General features: G+C 41.5%; 1 protein-coding gene across 2 annotated transcripts in view; it reads left to right on the forward strand.

The window, feature by feature from the left end:
- Positions 1–6,126: 6,126 nt before the first annotated feature.
- Positions 6,127–21,062, forward strand: part of CAPN8 (calpain 8) — a gene marked incomplete at its 5' end in the record, with an annotated part of 77,070 nt that continues 62,134 nt past the window's right edge. For both annotated transcript variants that reach the window (XM_081299904.1, XM_081299903.1), the window contains 2 exons: positions 6,127–6,363; positions 20,600–20,669. In XM_081299904.1, the coding sequence (XP_081156030.1) occupies positions 6,127–6,363; positions 20,600–20,669 (307 nt within the window). The remainder of the gene's footprint in view (positions 6,364–20,599; positions 20,670–21,062) is intronic.

Consider the following 21,062-nt stretch of genomic DNA (forward strand, 5'->3'; position numbering starts at 1 on the left):
GTTATGAATTCCTGCCAGCCCCCCCTGGACTCACAGAGGAAGAACCTTGGGAACAGCCTCACTGCCACTGCCCCATGTAGGCTGTCATCAATTCTTGCCTGGTTCATATCAGTAGTGTTTTAGTTAGCCTTTTCATCACTGTGACCAAAAGACCTGACAAGAACAATTTTAGAGGAGTTTTATTCAGTTTTGAGATCTCAGTCCACAGATGGCCAACTCCATTGTTGGGCCCTAGATAAGATAGAACATCACTGTGGATGGGTGTGGAGAGGAAAGCAGCTCAGCACATGGCAATCAGGAGGCAGAGAGAGCTCTTCTCAGCAGGGACAAACTCTAAAGGTAGGCCCACAGTGACCCACCTCCTCAAGTCACACTCTACCTGCCTACAGTTACCACCGGTTAATCCCTATCAGTGGATTAATCCACTAATTAAGTCACAACTCCCATAATCTAATCATTGAATCTCTGAATGTTCTTGCATTGTCTCATACATGAGCTTTTTAAAGAAAGTTTATTAAACGATTTTCTTTTTAATTTAATTAATTAATTTATTTTTGGAAAAAGGGAAAAAAGAAGTTTTATGGTTTTGCTAGCAAGGGACAAGTACCAGGGGACTCCTGTCCCAGAGGCTGTGGTTCTACCCCTTTTCTACAAGATTTATTCCCCCCACCCCATTTTTTAACTGGGTACATGAGCTTTTGGGGGATATCTCATATCTGAATCATAACAAGCTGCCTCCTAACTGGAGTGAAAAGCTGCACACCTGGTAGGGTGGCATTCAAGGTCCTCTGTTTCTTCATCTTCCTTCTCTCCTCCTGCTCCTGAGCCACCATGGTCACTGATGTTCTCTTGGTACTGTGTGCAGGGTTACTGTTCCCTGCCCTTTCCATACTGCTCTCCTAGTCTCAGCATCCCCTTCCCATAGTCTTTTTTAAAAGGCCTCATCACCCTCCAAGTCCCTATTCTTTAGCACTGAAATGCCACCTTCTCCACCTTCTCCACTAAGAAGCTCTCCTTATTGCTCTTCAGCCTCAGAAGCCACCTCTCTTTTCTCTGAGTGCTGCCCTGTCTTGCCTTGACACTGAAGTTCCTTGTGGGCAGACAGTGTTTGTCATTTTACCCTTCTACCCCTCATGGACGCTAGTCCATGGTGTTTGCACAGAGGATCCTTGTGGGAGGAAGGGAGGTGTCTTTGGACCCCTTTCAGGCACCATTCCTCATGATGGCCTATTTCCCAGTTGAGGGTTTCCCCCTGGGAAGTGTAGGTCTTGTCTCATGGGAAAAACATGGAATTTAAGTTCAGAAGACTTGTGTTCAAGTTTGCTGCATGAGTGACCTTGGGCTAACCTGACAATGGACTTGCTCTGAGTCTAATTAACTACGGACCTGAAAGAGCTAGATGTACCTAATATTCCATTCTCATGTTGGGTTTTATATCATTTGTACTGGGTCAGCAGAATCTGAGTTGGCCACTAGAGGGCAATCTTAACTGGCCTTCCAGCTGGGCTTCCCTGAGTACTTTCTTGCCTGAAAGGAGGGCCTGAGGTGTGATCCCAAGATGCAATGAGCCATCCCAGAAACCTGGAAAGAGATGAGCCCACAGCACCTGGATCCATCCAGTCTTCTGTTTTCTTGGGGCCTGTTAGACAGGGTTTAGTCTTACAGCCCCCGAACTCCATGGCATGAATGGGGCACTTGATGTCCTGGGCAGATGGGAAGCCAATCTTTTCCTTAGAAACCACCGGTGAATGTTTGGATCACTGCAGCTCTTCCCTTCTGCAATACCCTCTCTCCCCATTTAAGTTTTTATTGAGGTAAAATTCACATAGCATAAAATTCACTATTTCCAAGTATCCATTTAAAATGTGATCTTTAGCTGTGCAACCACCACCACTAGCTAAATCCATAATATTTCCCTCACTCCCCAAAGGAAACTTTTAGCTATTTTCAGTTAATCCCGATTCCTCTTTTTGCCTAATCCCTAGAAAGTAATTTACTTTCTGTCTGTAGGTGTTTGCCAATTCTGGGTATTTCATAACTTCTCATTTGACCATATAATATGTGTCCTTTCGTGACTAGCTTCAACTTACTTTGCATAAGGTTTTCAAAGTTCATCTATGTTGTAATATGGAAGAGTATTTCCCTCCTTTTTATGACAGAATATTATTCTATTGCATACGCCTATTACATTTTGTGTATCCACTAATCCATTGATGGGCATTTGGGTTATCTCCACTTTTTGATTTCTGTGAATAATGCTACTATGTGTATTTGTGTACAAGTTTTTGTGTGGCTATATATTTTCAATTCTCTTTCAATTCCTTGTAACATGGGAATGTTGCTGGGAGTTACCATACAACTCATGGCATTCTGATGAAATTCCTGATTGTTTTCCAAAACAGCCACACCACTTTATGTTCTATCAGCAAGGATAGAGACTCTGTAATACCCTTGACACTGAATTTAACCCTTGCTTGCCTTAGCATTCTGAACTTGGGAGCCTCAAGAGGCAGAAACATGCTGCTGGTGTTCACCTCTCCCTTTTCTAAAGTTATAGTTATGCAAGAAAACAAGCTTTGCAAACTTTAATTATCTGAAGAACACACTTGAGTTCTTGGGTGCAACCAGGGTCATTTATCTTTTTTGCTGCTGAGGAGATCCTACTGCCTGAGTCCTTCCTGTGGTTAAAACTCAGTGTTCTGGCTCACCTGATATGCACCGAGAAGGAAGCGACATTTACCTGGGCTGTTTGCCAGGAGGTGTTCTTATTAGGTAGGTGCTGCCAGGCGTGTGTCTGCACAGCCTCATCACCTCTGTAATGGATCCTGAGGCTTCCTGGCAGGGAGCTGGCACGGGTTCTTGCAGGTGTCTGAGGCATGAGGGAGGAGATAACATCTGTCCAGGTGGACAGAGACAGTGGGCATGGCTGCCTCCTCCTGGGCTCCTGATGGGATAACAGGTAGACGTTTGCTATCTGCTCACAAGAGGCTGCTGAGCAGAGACCTCCCAACTCCATTTGCTATTCTTTTCGTGACTGAGCAAATGAGGGCTCTATTTGCAGTGGCTCAGACCTGCCTGCCTAGATGAGAAAAGGCTTGTTTGTGTAGCATCTGGATGCAGGAGTGAGGTAATTTAGGCAGGTGGGGTGGGAAGGAGATTGCTAACCCCAAAGGAGTTCTCTGGTGGGGAAAGAAAATTACCAGCTGTGCTTATTCGGCAATTGGATGGAGGAGGACTTGTTCATTTTTGTCAGTCTAAAGGGAATGTTCTGGGGGAGGCATAGTGAAGAAACAGCATGGGAAAGCAATCCCAGGAGATCCTTATTCACCAACTAACAACCCTGCCGGGAGGTGTCATGTCCATTATATTTGGTTTAGACATATCCAGCCAGTGGACATCTTTGATCTCTGGGAGCAGCAAATATTTGCTGAGACCCTCCTTTGTTTCAGGAGCTATTTAGGATCCAGGGATACATGTTGAGCAAAATTAATGCTGGTAGTTGCCCTTGTGGAGATCAGAGCTGAGCGGGGTGGAGGGGAATCATTCAGTGACTGTAGGGTATTTCAGTTGCTATGAGAGCATATGATAGCCCATAAAAGGAAAAACGACTTGGTGTGGAGTGGGCTCTGGGAAACCTTTCCTGGGCACCTGGCATCTGAAGAATGAGCAGAGGATGGGGGTGAGAGAAGAACATTTCAGATGAAGGGCACAGCAGGTGGAATCCAGATGATCTTCCAGATTTGGAAAGAAAGCCAGGAGGGGAGAACTGGGAGGGAGGAGAGGCCCAGGAGACAGGAGGAGAGGTGGGCAGGGCCACTCTGATCCCGGACTAACTGGCTGTGCAAAAACTCCCTTGTTATTCTCCCAAGAGTGCTATGCAGCCACTGGGGAGCTTTCTAGCATGACAGTGACATGGTCAGGTTTGTGTTTGAAATAGCCACTCTGGGTAGAGTGAAACCGCTCATGGACATCGATCCCAGGATTCAAATGATTAGGTGGTGGATTTTTAAAAAAATGAATATTCTTTTTTCCTTTCCCATGCAGTGTTGCTGGATTTCCCCTAGAATCCTTACCTCAGACCTACCAAATAAGAACAAAATCCTTGAGGGGGATTTTTGTCTGGATTGGATGGAGTTGTGGTTCTGGTTTTAGGGAAGGCTGGGTCCATCATATAAGATGATAATCAACTTTGTGGGCTGTGAAAATATAATAATGAACACCTGATCAGCTGAATAGTAGGGAGATGTCGGATCAAGGTAAAAAGGATATTAAGGGAATGAAGTGGAACCCCCAAGGGGGCAGGGGCCATACTTAGTCCTTCAGATATTAACTTGAGCCTCTGAAGGTCATTTTGACCTTGAATTTCTGATGAAACCTGAGATATCACAATTTTTTTTCCCCTGCATACCTGGGAAGAAGACCCTGTTTTCTGCTCACTCAGACCCACCCACCTAGCTAAGTGCTGAACATATGGATGGTAACTTGCTTGAAGGTTATTGCTGGAGGCCTTAGGGGTAAGCTGGTCCAGAATTTCTAGAGTGTGGTCTTCGGACCTGGTATTTGCATTGTCTGTGAGGTAATGGTTTAAAAACTGCAGGTTCTGGGTCTTACCTCAGACCTACCAAATCAGAACTCCTTATTTTCCGAATGGGGGCAGTGGTAAGGCCTGCTAGGGAATTACCATTTTGAGCCAGTGCATCATGGGATTCTTATGCATGTTGCATTAGTTTCCTGTGGCTGCTGTAATAAATTAGCACAAATGTGGTGGCTTATAACAACAGGAACATAATCCCTTACTGTTCTGGAGGCTTGAAGTCCTAAATCAGCCTCCTTGGGCTGAAACTAAGGTATTGGTGGGGCCACATTCCGTCCAGTGATGCTAGGGGACAATCCATTCCTTCCCTCATCCAGTGTCTGGGGGCTGCCAGCATTCCTTGACCTGTGGCAGGATCTCTGCAGCCTCCACCTCCCTGGTCACCTTGACTTGTCTTTTGTCTGTTGTCAGGTCTCCCACTGGCTGCCTTTTATAAGGACATTTGTGCATTTAGGACAGGATAATCTCCTTATCTCAAGATCATTAATTTAATCATATCTGCAAAAATCCTTTTTTTCTGAAAAAGGTAACACTTACAGATTCCTGGTCTCTTTGGGCGTTCATTATAAAGCCTGCCAGGTGCACTGAAATTTGAGAGACATTGATAAGGTGTGCATCCTTAGGGTAGATGGGGTCTAGGAAATTGGAACCCAGAGAGATGTGACTAATCCAAGGACATACAGCCTGTCATTGACTTCTGAGATTAGAACCAAGATTCCTGATTTCTGGGCTTCTCTTTTTGGTCCCCACTCTGAGGAATAATGATATCTGACATTTGCTAAATGCTTTCCACGTAGGATTCTATGTAAATTCCCTGTGCTACTTCATCAACTTTTCCAAACAATCCTATGAGATAGATTTTCTGATTATCTGCCATTTTGCAGCTGAGAAAATTAAGGGGAAAGAGGTTAAATAACTGGCTTGAGGTGATAGCTAATTACTGGTGGAGCCCAGATTAATTACTGGTAGACCAAGGCAGTCAGAGGTCAAACATTTGTTCATAGGTTGAACCGCCTCCAGTCGGGTTACTCTGAATCAGCTCCATGAATCACCTCGCTGGTATTTTTGCCTTCCTAGAAAATATGAAACCAAGATTTCCTGGAGAAAAAGGAGATGGCTCTAACCACTTACCCTCCACCTACTCAGAGCCAGGTCTCCAATTCCTTGGTGAATTTTTAACAACTTTCTCATCTCTACAAAGGGTCCAGTGTGAGGTGAGCAGGCTTTGCAAAGAGAAGCGGTAGAGGCCCTGGTGTATTTCTTAGGCTAAGAGCCTGGGATGTGCACTGGAAGGTTCCCTGACTCCGAATTGTCTGTGAAAGGTAAAGGAGATTGTGAGGCAGACTTGTTCGCACCTTGGGTACATATTTGTTCCTGGCCATGACTCACTTCCCTCTGGAGCAGAGCCCTGGGTGAAATGTTTACCTGCTCCACCTCTCTCTGCGCTGTCTTATAGCTCCCCTCCCAGTGGGGCAGGAGTCTGAGAGTGAGGAGCATCTCTGTCTTCCTGTCCACCCACAGAGCCTATGGTCATGGCGGCCCTGGCAGCAGGAATGTCCAAGCAGCGTGCAGTGGCTGAGGGTCTTGGCTCCAACCAGAACGCTGTGAAATACTTGGGCCAGGACTTTGAGACTCTGAGGCAACAGTGCTTAGAATCAGGAGTCCTATTTAAGGACCCAGAGTTCCCAGCATGTCCATCAGCTTTGGGCTACAAGGATCTTGGACCAGGTTCCCCCCAAACTCGAGGCATCATTTGGAAGCGACCCACGGTAAGGGGTGAGGTTGTAGCGGAGTGTCGGAGTGTCTTACAGGGCTGAGGGGCCTTGCATCTATCTGGTCAGGAGTTGAAGAATCATGGCTTTGGATTATAAATTTTTGGATTCCATATTTCATTTTTTTTTTTTTTTTTTTAGGCAGTGAGTTATTCCAGAAAGAGGATGCACAGGCTTTGGAAGTAAACAGGTTAGATTTGAATCCTGACTGTGCAGACCTTGAGCAGATAATTTAGCCTCTCTATGAGTTTCAGTTTTCTCATCTGTAAAATGGTCTCCTGGCACTAGTCTTCAGTGTTGATATAAGAACTAGAGGTAAATCTGAGTATAGTGTCTATCATGTAAGAGGCACAGAATACATGGTAGTAATTATTGCACAGTGGCCCCTGGACCAGTGCCGAAAGGAAATCAATGCTAAATGTAGGAAGCCTGGAGTAAGTGATACAACAGCTTTACTGAAAGGTGCAGGTTGCTTAAGGTCATGGATTGCCATTGTTTCATCAGGGCTGACGGGTGGAGAGGACAGGTGGGAGCCATGCCTCTGTGGATGCAGATAGAAGGCTTCCAGTTCCTGGATGCTGCCACTGATACCTGCAGAAACTCAAAGGCAGAGGATGGAGAATTGTCTTCCCAAATTAGGCCCAGAACCCATCACTGTATGACCATTGTCAAGGGGATTTAACCTCAGGGAAAAGAACCCCATCCAAAAAGAATGGCTGTGAGAATTGAAATGCTCTATTTAGTGTCTGGCACCTGATATGGTCTCAGGGCTATTAAATGGATATCCTCAGGAGCTCTTAGCCCAGGGCAACTTTTTTCTTCTAAAACATGATAAGGAGATCAAGTCATGGTTTCTATTCCTGGAAGTGGCTGAAAAAGGAACATAAGAAAAGTTCAAAATTATTCTCATCATTTAATTGATCAAAATTATCATTTAACTCCAGCAGTTCCTTCTGTTTTGTACCATAGTTTCCCCACCCTCCTGAGAGCAACTCCTGCCCACCACGGCCTCTCTTCCCTTACCTTGCTGACACCTTCAGTTTACCCTGGAATGTTGGGAAAAAATCAAGGCCTGGGATTACACTTTTATACTGTAGTTTCAAGAAGTGATGCTCAGGACAGAATGAAGCATGTACTCAGCAGAGGCACAGAGGATGGATTGTAGAACCTGAGGTGTTACCTCTGAATGATGGAGAGATTTGAGGGAAGAGGAAACTTTCTGGTGGCTTGGGGGAGGGGGTGATGTGGGAATGGAGAGGGGTCATGAAATACTTCATTTCATGACCAAAGTCAGGTGTCAGTTACCCTTTGCCTAGTTTTTCTCTTTCCTTTGAAAATCTTCTTTTAATTGATTTTATTTTTTAAATACATGACAGTAGAATGCATTACAATTCTTATTACACATATAGAATACAATTTTTCATATCTATGTATATAAAGTAGGTTAACACCAATTCATATCTTCAGACATGTACTTTGGATAATGATGTCCATCACATTCCACCATCCTTGCTAATCCCCTGCCTCCTCCCTTTCCCTCCCTCCCCTCTTCCCTATTCAGAATTGATTTTTCCTCCCATGTTCCCCCTCCCTACCCCACTATGAGTCAGCCTCCTTATAGCAAACATTCCACACTTGTTTTTTTGAGATTGGCTAACTTCACTTAGCATTATCTTCTCCAACGCCATCCATTTACCTGCAAATGCCATGATTTTTATTCTTTTATTGCTGAGTAAAATTCTATTGTGTATATATGCCACATTTTTTTATCCATTCAACCACTGAAGGGCATCTAGGCTGGCTCCACAGTTTAGCTATTGTGAATTGTGCTGCTGTAAACATTGATGTGGCCGAGTCCCTGTAGTATGATGTTTTTAAGTCCTTTGGGTATAGACCGAAGAGTGGGATAGCTGGGTCAAATGGTGGTTCCATTCCCAGATTTCTAAGGAATCTCCATACTGCTTTCTATACTGGTGCACCAATTTGCAGCCCCATCAGCAATGTATGAGTGTACCTTTTTCCCCACATCCTCTCCAACACTTATTATTGTTTGTCTTCATAATAGCTGCCATTCTGACTGGAGTGAGATGATATCTTAGAGTAGTTTTGATTTGCATTTCTTTGATTGCTAGAGATGATGAGCATTTTTTTCATATATTTGTTGATTGATTGTATATTCTCTTCTGAGAAGTGTCTGTTCAGGTCCTTGGCCCATTTGTTGATTGGGTTATTTGTGTGGGTTTTTTTTTTTTTGGTGTTTAACTTTTTCAGTTCTTTATATACCCTAGAGATTAGTGCTCTATCTGATGTGCGAGGGGTAAGGATTTGCTCCCAGGATGTAGGCTCTCTGTTCGGCTCACAGATTGTTTCTTTTGCTGAGAAAAAAGTTTTTAGTTTGATGCCATCCCATTTATTGATTCTTGGTTTTAATTCTTATCAAGGAGTCTTATTAAGGAAGTTGGGGCCTAATCCTACATGATGGAGATTAGGGCCTACTTTTTCTTCTATTGGACACAGAGTCTCTGGTTTAATCCCTAGGTTATTGACCCATTTTGAGTTAAGTTTTATGCATGGTGAGAGATATGGGTTTAATTTCATTTTGTTGCATAAGGATTTCCAGTTTTCCCAGCACCATTTGTTGAAAATGCTATCTTTTCTCCAGTGCATGTTTTTGGCACCTTTGCCTAACATAAGATAATTGTAATTTTGAGGGTTAGTCTCTGTGTCCTCTATTCTGTACCTTTAGTCTAGCAGTCTGTTTTGGTGCCAATACCATGCTGTTTTTGTTACTATTGCTCTGTAGTATAGTTTAAGGTCTGGTATAGCAATGCCACCTGCTTCACTCTTCCTGCTAAGGATTGCTTTAGCTATTCTGGGTCTCTTATTTTTCCAGATGAATTTTATGGTTGCTTTTTCTATTTCTATGAGGAATGCCTTTGGGATTTTGATCAGAATTGCATTAAATCTGTATAGTGCTTTTGGTAGTATGGTCATTTTGATAATATTAATTCTGCCAATCCAAGAGCAAGGTAGATCTTTCCATCTTGTAAGGTCTTCTTTGATTTCTATCTTTAGGGTTTTGTAGTTTTCATTGTATAGATCTTTCACCTCTTTCATTAAGTTGATTACCAAGTATCTTATTTTTTTTTTTTTTTAGGTTATTGTGAATGGGGTAGTTTTCCTCATTTCCTTCTCAAAGGCTTTGTCACTGATATACAGAAATGCCTTTGATTTATGGGTGTTGATTTTATATCCTGCTATATTGTTGAATTCATTTACTAGTTCTAGAAGTTTTCTGGTGGAGTTTTTGAGTCTTCTAGTGTTAGAGTCCGTAAACAAGTCTGGATGGTGCCTGGTATTTTGCCAGGGGGAGTGGTTTGTGAGGTGGCGCCAGTGAGCCATTAAGTGTGGAGATTTCTTATTGGTTGACTGCTGTATCTAGTTTATGTTAATTAAGATAAGTTGTGTGGAATGTATATATAGCCCTCCTGTCCTACAATAAATGGCTCCCACTCCTGCTGTATCAATGTACACAAGTTGTTCATCACCCCCCGGTTATTTTGCTGCAGCCGGACTGCGGCATTCTAGGTAGCCAATAGTGCTAATTTAAGTTCTTCTTTTCCTATATATATCCCTTTGATTTCTTTCACTTGTCTAATTGCTCTGGCTAGTGTTTCAAGAACTATAGAAGTGGTGAAAGAGGGCATCCCTCTCTTGTTCTAGTCTTTAGAGGGAATTCCTTCAATTTTTCTTCATTTAGAATAATGTTGGCCTGAGGCTTAGCATAGATAGCCTTTATGTAGATAGCCTTTGTCAAATGCTTTTTCTGTGATAATTGAGATGATCATATGATTCTTATCTTTAAGTGTATTGATGTGATGAATTACATTTATTGATTTCCGTATGTTGAACCAACCTTGCATCCCTGGGATGAATCCCACTTGATCATGGTGCACAATCTTTGATGTTTTCGTATTCAATTTGACAGAATTTTTTTGAGAATTTTTGCGTCTAGATTCATTAGAGACATTGGTTTAAAGTTGTCTTTCTTTGATGTGTCTTTGCCTGGTTTTTGGATCAGGGTGATATTGGCCTCATAGAATGAGTTTGGAATTACTGCCTCTTTTTCTATTTCCTGGAATAAATTGAAGAGTATTGGTATTAGTTTTTCTTTAAAGATCTTGTGGAACTTGGCTGTGTATTCATCTGGTTCTGGGATTTTCTTTGTTGGTAAGGTTTTGATGGCTTCTTCTATTTCCTCACTTGATATTGGTCTGTATAAATTGTGTATATCTTCCTGATTCAATCTGGGCAAATCATATGACTTAAGAAATGTGTCAATGCCTTTAATGTCTTCTATTTTTATTGTAGTATAATATTTCAAAATAATTTCTGATTATCTTCTGTATTTCTGTAGTGTCTGTTGTGATATTATCTTTTTCATCACATATGCTGGTGATTTCAGTTCTCTCTCTCTCCTTCTCTTCGTTAGCATGGATAAGGGTCTATCAATTTTATTTATTTTTTCAAAGAACCAAGTTTTTGTTTTGTCAATTTTTTCAATTGTTTCTTTTGTTTCGATTTCATTGATTTCAGCTCTAATTTTAATTATTTCTTGCATTCTACTGCTTTTGCTGCCAGTTTGTTCTTCTTTTTCTAGGGCTTGAGATGTAGTGTGAGGTCATTATTTGTTGACTTTTTCTTCTTTTAGGAAATGAACTCCATGAAATGAATTGTCCTCTTAGTACTGCTTTCATAGTGTCCCAGAGATTTTGATACATTATGTCTATGTTTTCATTTACCTCTAAGAACTTTTTAAATCTCCTCCTTTATGTCTTCTGTGACCCATTGTTCATTCAGTAGCATATTGTTTAGTCTCCAGGTGATGGAGAAATTTTTATTTTTTATTTTGTTGTTGATTTCCAATTTTATTTCATTATGATCTGATAAAATGCATGGTAGTATTTCTACTTTTTTGTATTTTCTAATAGTTGTTTTATGGCATAGCATATGGTCTATGTTAGTGAAGGATCCATGTGCTTCTGAGAAGAAAGTGTATCTGCTTGATGCAGGTTGAAATATTCTATATATGTCATTTAAGTCTAAGCTATTGATTGTATTATTGAATTCTATAGTTTCTTTATTCAACTTTTGTTTGGAAGATATATCCAGTGGTGAGAGAGGTGTGTTAAAGTCACCCAAGATTATTGTGTTGAACTTGAGTTTGTTTGATGAACATAGCTGCACCATTGTTGGGGCATATATATTTATGATTGTTATGTCTTGTTGGTGTATGGTTCCCTTTAGCAGTATGTAATGTCCATATTTATCCCTTTTGATTAACCTTGGCTTGAAGTCTACTTTATTTGATATGAATATGGAAACCCCTGCTTGCTTCTGCAGTCCATGTGAGTGGAATGATTTGTCCCAGCCTTTCACCTTCAGTCTGTGTATGTCTTTTCCTATTAGGTGAGTCTCCTGGAGGCAGCATATTGTTGGGTCTTTTTTTTCAATCCAATCTGCTAGCCTATGTCTTATGATTGGTGAGTTTAAGCCACTAACATTTAGGGTTACTATTGAGAAACAATTTGTATTTCCAGCCATATTTGTTTGTTATTGTTATTTTACTTGAATTGGTTTTCCTCTTTGATTAGTTTTTTCCTTTAGTGTACTACCTCCCTCTGCTGATTTTCATTTCCTCTTCATGAAATATTTTGCCAAGGATATTTTGTAGTGCCAGTTTTCTGGCTATGAATTCTTTTAACTTTTGTTTATTGTGGAAGGTTTTTATTTCATCTTGAAATCTAAAGCTTAATTTTGCTGGATATAAGATTCTTGGTTGGCACCCATTATCTTTCAGAGCTTGATATATGTTGTTTCAGGATATTTTAGCTTTCAGGGTCTGGGTTGAAAAAATCTGCTGTTATCCTAATTGGTTTTCTCTTATATGTAATCTGATTTATTTCTCTTGTGGCTTTTAAAATTTTCTCCTTATTCTGTATGTTGGGCATTTTCATTATAATGTGCCTTGGTGTGGGTCTGTTGTGATTTTGTACATTTAGTGTCCTGTAGGCTTCTTGAATTTGGATTTCCAATTCATTCTTCATGTTTGGAAAGTTTTCTGGTATTATTTCATTGAATATATTGTTCATTCCTTTGGTTTGGACCTCTATGCCTTCCTCTATCCCAATAACTCTTAAATTTGGTCTTTTTATGCTATCCCATATTTCTTGAATGTTCTGCTCGTGGTTTATCATTTTCACTGTGTGGACTATGTTCTTTTCAAGATGATTTATTTGATCTTCATTGTCCTATCTTCTAAGTGCTCTACTCTGTTGGTGATGCTTTAATTTGATTTTTTAATTTGGTTTATTATTTCTTTCATTTCAAGGATTTCTGTTTTTTTTTTTTTTTTTTTTTTTTTTTTTATATATATAACCTCTGTCTCCCTGTTGAGATGATCTTTTGCTTCTTGGATTTGTTTATGTAGTTTATTGTTGAAGTGATCTTTCACTGCCTGTATTTGTTCTTTTATGTCTTTTTTTTTTTTAGTTTTTTTATTAGTTGCTCAAAACATTACAATGATCTTGACATATTATACATTTGATTCAAATGGGGTACGTGTACAGATTGCAGGATCACATTGGTCTTCTTTGAGGTCCCAAAACATTTTGTATATCCTGAAATCTTTCTCTGTAATTTTTTTCTGCTATAACTGCCAATGCTTCTAATGATGTGTTTCTTCCCTTTTCTTTTCATGTTGCTCATGTGTCTTCCTTTCCAGCTCTGTGGATCTGGTGTGTTATTGTTTTTACCCTATATATTTGTAGTGTTCTTGTAGGGTTCCAAGATCTCTCCTTTGTGGGGAAGGATAATGTTAGCAGATCCCAATATCAACAATACATCACCTATGAACAAATTTTTGTTATTAAGACATTTACAGTTTAGTCTCAATGTCCAGAAATGTTGGATTCAATTATTTTTTAAAATATAATCAGTATTTTCATAAAAAGTTTTACAGTTTCTTGCAGTGGACAATAAACTGGGGGTCAGGCATAGGACAATATGTTGAGGAGAGAAGATGTGAGGGTATATAGTTAATATATCTTAGGAAATGTGAAGAAGAAATCTAGTGAAGAGTATTAGTAGCAGGAGAATAGATAGGAGGTAATTTGGGGTAGACAATTACGTGGGAAGACAGTAGAGTACATCAAACAAACACATATGTTTTTAGAAAAATACAGGATGTTAAAATAGTATAATTTGGAGGGTGAAGGAAGAAGAAAGAGAAAAAGGGAAAGAAAGAAAGAAAAAAGAGAGAAGAAAAAGAAAGAAAAAGAAAAAAAAGGCTTATGTAATTCCTCTATATTATATTATTCAGCTGACTCAGTCCTCAAAGTCCTATTTCATGCAAAGTTCTTGGTTTTACATATGTTGGGGATGTGAGGGCCAGAGGATAGAAGGGTAGAAGAGAAAGAAGAAGAGGAAAAAAATACTCTTAGAGATCCACTTCTTTCTCTTCTCATCCAGTTGGTGTCTCTACCCTCAGGATGGTGTAGGTAACTAGGGTGTGAAGACTGGACCTGGTGTGGAGCATCTGGAAGCCGGGAGTGCTGCCCACCAGTCCTAGCAGGGCAATAGCATCTCATGGGTCTTTTTTTGTGACTTGAGCCCCCGGTATTGTCTCCCTCTCTTGCCTGGAGATTTCCCAAATCCTGATCTCTCTGTTTTGCTCTAGACTTTAGTCCACTCCCCTCTCTTATTTAACAGGTCCCAACTGCGGACCTCTTACCCCCAGGCTCACACCACCCAGGTAGGTGGTGCCCTGTTCACACTGCACTCCTGTCCAACTAAGAGCTGTTCTTGTGTTAGGTGGTCATTGTGCCAAGTTAATGCTGTTGGGGAGGAGGAAGAATTGGAAATCTGTTACCTGCTCAAATGGCGACCTGATCTGATAGTCACGCCCACCACAAAATGGCCAGGAAGGTTTTCCAAAGTGGAGTCGGTCTGCTTCCAGCACGGGGTGTCTGGTGATGTGGGGAGAGCTAGGCGATGGCCTTGTGCTGTGGATATGTAGCAGCCAAGTGACCTGCGTGGGAGCAGAAGGCAATCTGGAGTTCTGCAGCAGAGGTGCTGACAGGTGTTTCTGCTAAGCCGCTTGTGAGCCATGCAAGGGGTAGAACTGCGGGCTTTGTGTCGGGGTCCGGAGACTTTCTTGAGCCCAGAAGCTCTGATTTCTGTGCCGGTGGTCTCTATGCAGGTGGTTGCAGCACTGGTGATTTCTGCAAAAATCCACCGGCCCCTGGAGATCCAATCTGGGAACTGCCCCCATCTAATATGACGAGAATGTTGAGCCAAGATGGCAGAGGTCTGCTTTCAGCGCTGGGCTGTCTGGTGAGGTTGGGGGAGCCAGGCGATGGCATTGTGCTGTGGTAGGTAGCAGCTGAGTGACCTGCGGGGGAGCGGGTGAAGTCTTGGCAGTCTGCAGATGTGTTTTTAGGAGATTCTGTTAAGGCACTCACCAAGTCTTGTGTGACCTAGAACTTCGGGCCTTGGGTCCTGCTCGAACACTGGGGCCCGGAGCCCTGAGTGGGGTCACAGTGCTGGTGATTTCTGCAGAGAGCAGCTGTATAGGGGTCCTCTAACGCTCTCAGTGATGCAGTATTCCGACTAGGTGAGATCTGGATCACAGAGTAACATAGAATGCTGCCTCCCTCTGGTCCGCCATCTTGAAACTCTCCTTTGAAAATCTTAAAGCCCTTAACTAACTGCTCAACCACATTGCCTGCTCTCCCCAGACCGTGTCTTCACCTGGTGTCACTGTCTGTGTCGACTTAGTAATTTTAGGTTGGATGCGCTGATTTGTACCTGTCAAGAGAGGCAAGGAAATCAGAGAACGAGGCAGTGGAAACTAATTAATGTGGAATTGAAAGACTCCTTTTGGGGATGTTCAAGTGCAGGTCAAAAAAATAAATGTTGTCAGAATTTAACCTCTTCCTCCCCAATTACCAAGGGGGAGTTATCACATGGCTGCCTTCAGCCACCCTCATGCTCACATTCCACAAAGCTATATTAGAGGACACAGCCTTATCCTCTACCATCTTGTAGATTGTTAAATAGACTCCTGAGTTCATGAAGATGATGGTATCTCTATTGGGGATGGATGTGTCTTGGGTTCTGAGAAAACTGGCCTTTTCTTAAATGCTTTTTCTTTTTCTCCCAAAAGGCCTCTCAGGAATCTGCAAGCAGATTGGAGTGTTCAAGAAATGTGGTTTGCTAAAGTTTGCTTGATTGATCAATTGATCAATCAATGAATCAATTTATCTACTTCCCTATCTAATATTTATTTATTTACTTTTAAGTTGTGGTAAAATATAGAAAACATATAATGTACTATCTTAGCTATTTTAAGTGTACAGTTCAGTGGCATTAAGCACATTCACATTATTCTGCAACCATCACCAGAACTCTTTTTATCCAGCAAAAGTAAAACTCTATATTCATTGAACACTAACTTCCTATCCCCGCTCCCCCATTTTCTGGCAATCACCTGTCTCTGTGAATTTGTCTACTCTAGGTCAAACTTCACTACTCATATATGTGGAACCACACGGTATCTGTGGTTTTGTAACTCACTTAATTCACTTAGCAAAATGTCTTCCAGGTTCATCCAGATGTAGCATGGGTCAGGATTTTCTTTCTTTTTATGGTTGCAGGGTTCCATGGTGTCTACATGCCCTACTTTATTTACCCATTCGTCTATAGTGGACACTTGGGTTGTTTCCACTTTTGGTGCTTGTGAATAATGCTGCCATAAAAACAAATGCACAAATATTTCTTTTAGACTCTGATTTTAATTATTTTGGTTGTATACTCAGAAGTCAAGCTGGTAATATGATAATTCATATGGTAATTCTATTTTCAAGTTTTTGAGGAATTGCCACACTGTTTTCCACAGTGGCTGTGCAGTTTCACATTCCCGCCAATAGCTCTCTGGAATTCCAGTGTCTCCACATTCTCACCAACACTTGTTATTACTTTTGGATAATAGTAATCCTAATGGATATGAGTTGCTCTCTCACTGTGGTTTTGATTTACATTTCCCTAATGACTAGTGATTTTGAATCTTTTCATGTGTTTATTGACCATCTTCTTTGGAGAAATGTCTGTTCAAGTTCTTTGACATTTTTACTCAGGCTGTTTGTTCCTGTGCTTTTCACTTTCGTCCTTAGTTTAAAAACCTTAAGTCAACTGCTCGGATGTGGCTCTTATGATCCTGTTTCCCAAAGGGATGTTAAGTTTTACAGAAAGGAGATGAGAAGGACTGAACACATATGTAAATGTTTTTCCCTCTCAATAATGAATAAATCCTTATCTGTAGATGTTTTCACCCTGCTGAGTGTTTCTACTTATTCTTAAGTTGCTGAGCAAAAGGTTTGCCTGGATTTTGTCCCAAGGGTTGGAAAGACAAGTTTGCCCAGGTGAAGGTCTCAAGTCTAACTTGGGTTTTCAGGATGAATTGCTTTTTTTTTTTAAAATTATTATTCAAAGTCTCAAGGCAATTTTTTCTCAGGGTATTGGGCAAGAGCAACAATCGTATCACAATGGAAAATGGCTAGCTGTGCAGATCAGGGAATGCTTTTAACAGCTGCTTCTCTGCATCCTGGTTTCTGGTTTTCCCACTGTGCTGGGGTCAATGCCCAGCTCAGACCCCTACAGTTTGACGAATGCCCGTGTTAGTGGGCCTGGTGTGGCTTAGTCAATGATACTGTTCTCTGAAGTGTCCATTTTGGGGCAATTAAGCAATTTATTGATCTTAAGAAGAAATACAGAGAGATAGGAGTGAGACCACATCAGTTGCATAATAAGGACTCAAGAGACAAAAGGAGGAGTTGAATTGTGGGGAGGCCTCCGTTTTGAACTTCCATTCTTTCTTTAGCTGCTCCCCCTTGGGTTAGTGAACCTGGAGTTTCTAATTCAGCCATGATTTATTGCATGCTGTTATATGCAGGGATTAGGGCTGAGAGAGACCTTGTGGAGCTGCAGAGAGAGACCCATGGACAAGCAGATGACTGTTAGGCAGCAGAGTGGTGAAGAAATGGGCTTGGGTGTCAGATGGATCAAGGTTCTGGTCCCTTATCTGCTACTTACTAAATGAGTGACTGTGGATAAGTTATTAAGCTCCCTAAGACTCAGTTTCCTTATTCATGAGATGGGAACCATCATACTACCTACCTTCTTAGATTATTGAGAAACTTGACTGAATGCTTAATTTTAGCAGAGCTTAGGAGATCTATTAAATATTCATATAATGTGCCAATATCACATGAGTAGTGTGAGGGGTACTGAATATACAGCTCAGGGAGTTATTTTGGAAGCGTTATCATAGTCGGTAGCTGAAGGCATGGATTTGAATGATTTCACAAAGAGAGAATGCTTAGGGGCATGTGATTGATGTATCAAATGGGACCATTGCAAGCAGGTCAAGGAGGGGGCCCAGGGGTTCCCAGATTATGAGGAGAGCAGAGCAGAGTTGAGCAAAGGAACCCATCAAGGAAACTAGAAAGAAAGATTTAGAGAGGTGAGGAGAAAAGAGCTAGCAAGGATATGGAAATCAAGGAAACAGAGTTTTCTGAGGGAGAGAAAGACAAGAGTATCACATGTTAAGAAGCAGTCAGTAGCATGGGAATAGAAAATGTTCATCCTGTGATTACTGGTGACTTTGGTGAGATTAATTTCCTGGAGGTGTGGAGGAAAAAGGCAGATTTCTGGGAAGTTATGGGTGAACGTGTGATGGGGAATGGGAGACTACTTTGAGAGAATGTTTAAGGGAAGAGATTCTTGAGAACCCCTCTTGAGAGCTCTCCTCCCTTCTTTCTTGATCAAGTGATCTCTTTTCTTTTGAAAAACAAAATTTGAATTACTTTTTTGTCCATTTCTTTTTATTTATTAGTTTTTCCACATCTTTTCATTTTTTGTTCACCAAGAAATGGCCACCCCAGGACTGGGAGCTCTTGAGTACCTAGGAACAAGGTGGTAGCTGCCCACTTTAAGAACACTGAGATTGGCTGGTGCCTTTTCACTCTTTTAATTACCATCAGAGATTGCAAAAGATTGAAAAAAAAAAAACCCAAACTAAAACAAAAACTAAAATTCTCTCACTAGAAGACTGGCTACATAATTTGTGGGATTTTAATGAATTTGCAAACCTCTGTATGTCCTAAGAAAAAATATAAAAGGTATATGTGACAGTACACCTATGCCCACAGATACTGCTATCCTTTGTGTCTGGAATGTCCTCCAAAGACCTATCTGGTAAAGACTTGGTCCCCAGGGTGGTGTTATTAGGAGGTGATGACACCTTTAGGATGTGAGGCCTAGTGGAAGGAAGTTAAGTCACGGGGGTGGGGGGGGGTTGGGGGGGTGGAGGGCATGCCTTTGAAGGAGACTATGGTACCCTGGCTACTCCTCTTCCTTCCCTTTCCTTCCTGGCTATCATGAGGTGAATGGGCTTCTTCAACCACATGCTCCCACTATGATGTGCTGCCTCACCACAGGCCCAGAAGCAATGGGCCAACAGACCATGGACTGAAACTTTTCCTCTTTTTTTTTTACTTGATTATCCCAAGTATTTTGTTATAGCAATAGAAAGCTCACACACACACACACACACACACACACACACACACACACACACGAAAATGTGCCTTTATACTGGAAAACAGTTTTCTGGAAGGATATATAAGAATTGTTGACAGTGGGAAAAAATTGTTGATAGTGAAGAACTGAAGTGGAAGGAATTTTTTTTTTTTTGTCTCATGCCATTATTTCCTGATGGATTTTTTTTTCCTGTGGGCATATTACTTTCTCAATAAAAAACAAGTTGATAAGTTTTTTTTTTTAATTTAAATTCTTGGAGAAATAAAGCTGTTTCTGGTCATGTAGGCAGGAGCTGACAGCCTTATAAAGGATTGTAGGACTGTTATTCAGAAGCTTCCATCTCACAGAGTAAAATCTCAGAATCCCCATTCATGCGCCTTCCCTCAGCCCATCCTCCTCCTTTTTGACCTATCATTTATTCATGTCTGTGGAGTAAGGGTAATGATTCTCACACTTCCACAGCCAGAGAGTTCTTGATGTAGCCCAACCCATTGATTTAATTGCCTCTGATTAAATGTAGTGCTAGTTCTTTCTTGTATTTTGAGTCCCACCCTTGCCCCCCAGTGATCTGGCCTCCAGGTGGACAGGAAGATCCAGCTATTCTTTGGGGGCCTCCTTATAGACTGCTCCTAAAGTCTGCCTTCCTGACAACATGCATATGGTCTCCCACGGGTAATCTTCAGCCGTCATCCCTACTGGGCATTTCTCATTTTATGCACTAGTCTTTTTCTCTGCCTTTTTTTTTTTTTTTCTAAATAATGTTAGGTTGGCGTTCCCATGTAGATGGAAAACACTTTGGGTCCAGGTGTTTTATTTCTTTTCTTTTTTCATTTCACCATGCTCCCCCTCCCCCTCCCTGCCTGCTATTGTGCAAGTAGTACAGGGTATAGAATGGGGACTCAATAAATCCTTGCTGGATAAGCAAATAGAGAGGAAGGGGGTGGGGAGGCCTGAACGGAGCTCAGGGCTGGGACATTGCCTGGGGGTAGATGCTAGTTGGAGATGGAAGAGTGGAGGCTTGGCAGGTCCTGACACCTTTGACTGCATCTGAATTAAGTTTTGCTCTCTAGAAATAGTACCCGCATACCTCAGTGTTCCCATCAGTGCATGGGGCCATTATCACTTTGTCAAGGTCAAGTATTTAAGGAGTGTCCCCAGGGTGCCTGGCATTTTGCCCAACATTACTTCAATCCTCTCTTTATGTAAATAGGGGTGTTGTCTGAATGGGTGGGATCACATTTCATCACATTATTATATCTCAGCCTGTGCCTTTCTCCTACCTCCATATGCCTCAGTACCTTTTCACACCCACACACTCATACAATATGCATAGTGATAAAAATACTGGTCACAACAGGGACTTTGGGCTCCAGATCCTACTCTGTGTGATTTTGGGTAGGTGTCTTCCCTTATCTGGCCTCCAGGGTCCCTAACAACAAAATATATGTGTACTAAACAACCTCCTAGGTCTCTTCCAGTTCTGAATTCTATGCCTCTAATGTTCCTTTACTCGAGCTCCCACCACCATGACTGGGCATCTTGTGACTTGTGTTTTGTTCCAAATTACTTTCAGGAATTATGTCCCAACCCTCAGTTTATCGTGGGTGGAGCCACACGAACAGACATTCGTCAGGGTGGTCTAGGTGAGTAATTGGGGAGAGTCCTGTTTGTTTTGGGAGAGGGCAGGTGAGTGTGTGTAATGAGCAACGTCTGATTACACTGTTAGTCTTGACCAGCTAAATTATGTACACGGTTTGCCCGCATGGGTTTGTGCTTTAGAGATTGTCTTCTTGACTATGGATCTGAATGCTGCAACCCGTTTTTGGCTTCCCTTAACAAGAGATTTTCTGCCAACTCGTTCCAACCCCTTTCATGCTGGAGTAGCAAGCCAGGAATCTATACATGGAGTAGATAGCCATGCTGTACCATGTTTTTATAATATTTGCTTTTAAGCAGTCATAGTTACTATGGAATGGCCCTGTCCATGTAATTATGGACTGCCAGAATAGATGCTTTTACAATTGGTATTGCATCTT

The sequence above is a fragment of the Spermophilus citellus genome (genome assembly GCF_964194105.1).
Source record: "Spermophilus citellus genome assembly, chromosome: 6".
In the NCBI taxonomy this organism is placed as follows: domain Eukaryota; kingdom Metazoa; phylum Chordata; class Mammalia; order Rodentia; family Sciuridae; genus Spermophilus; species Spermophilus citellus.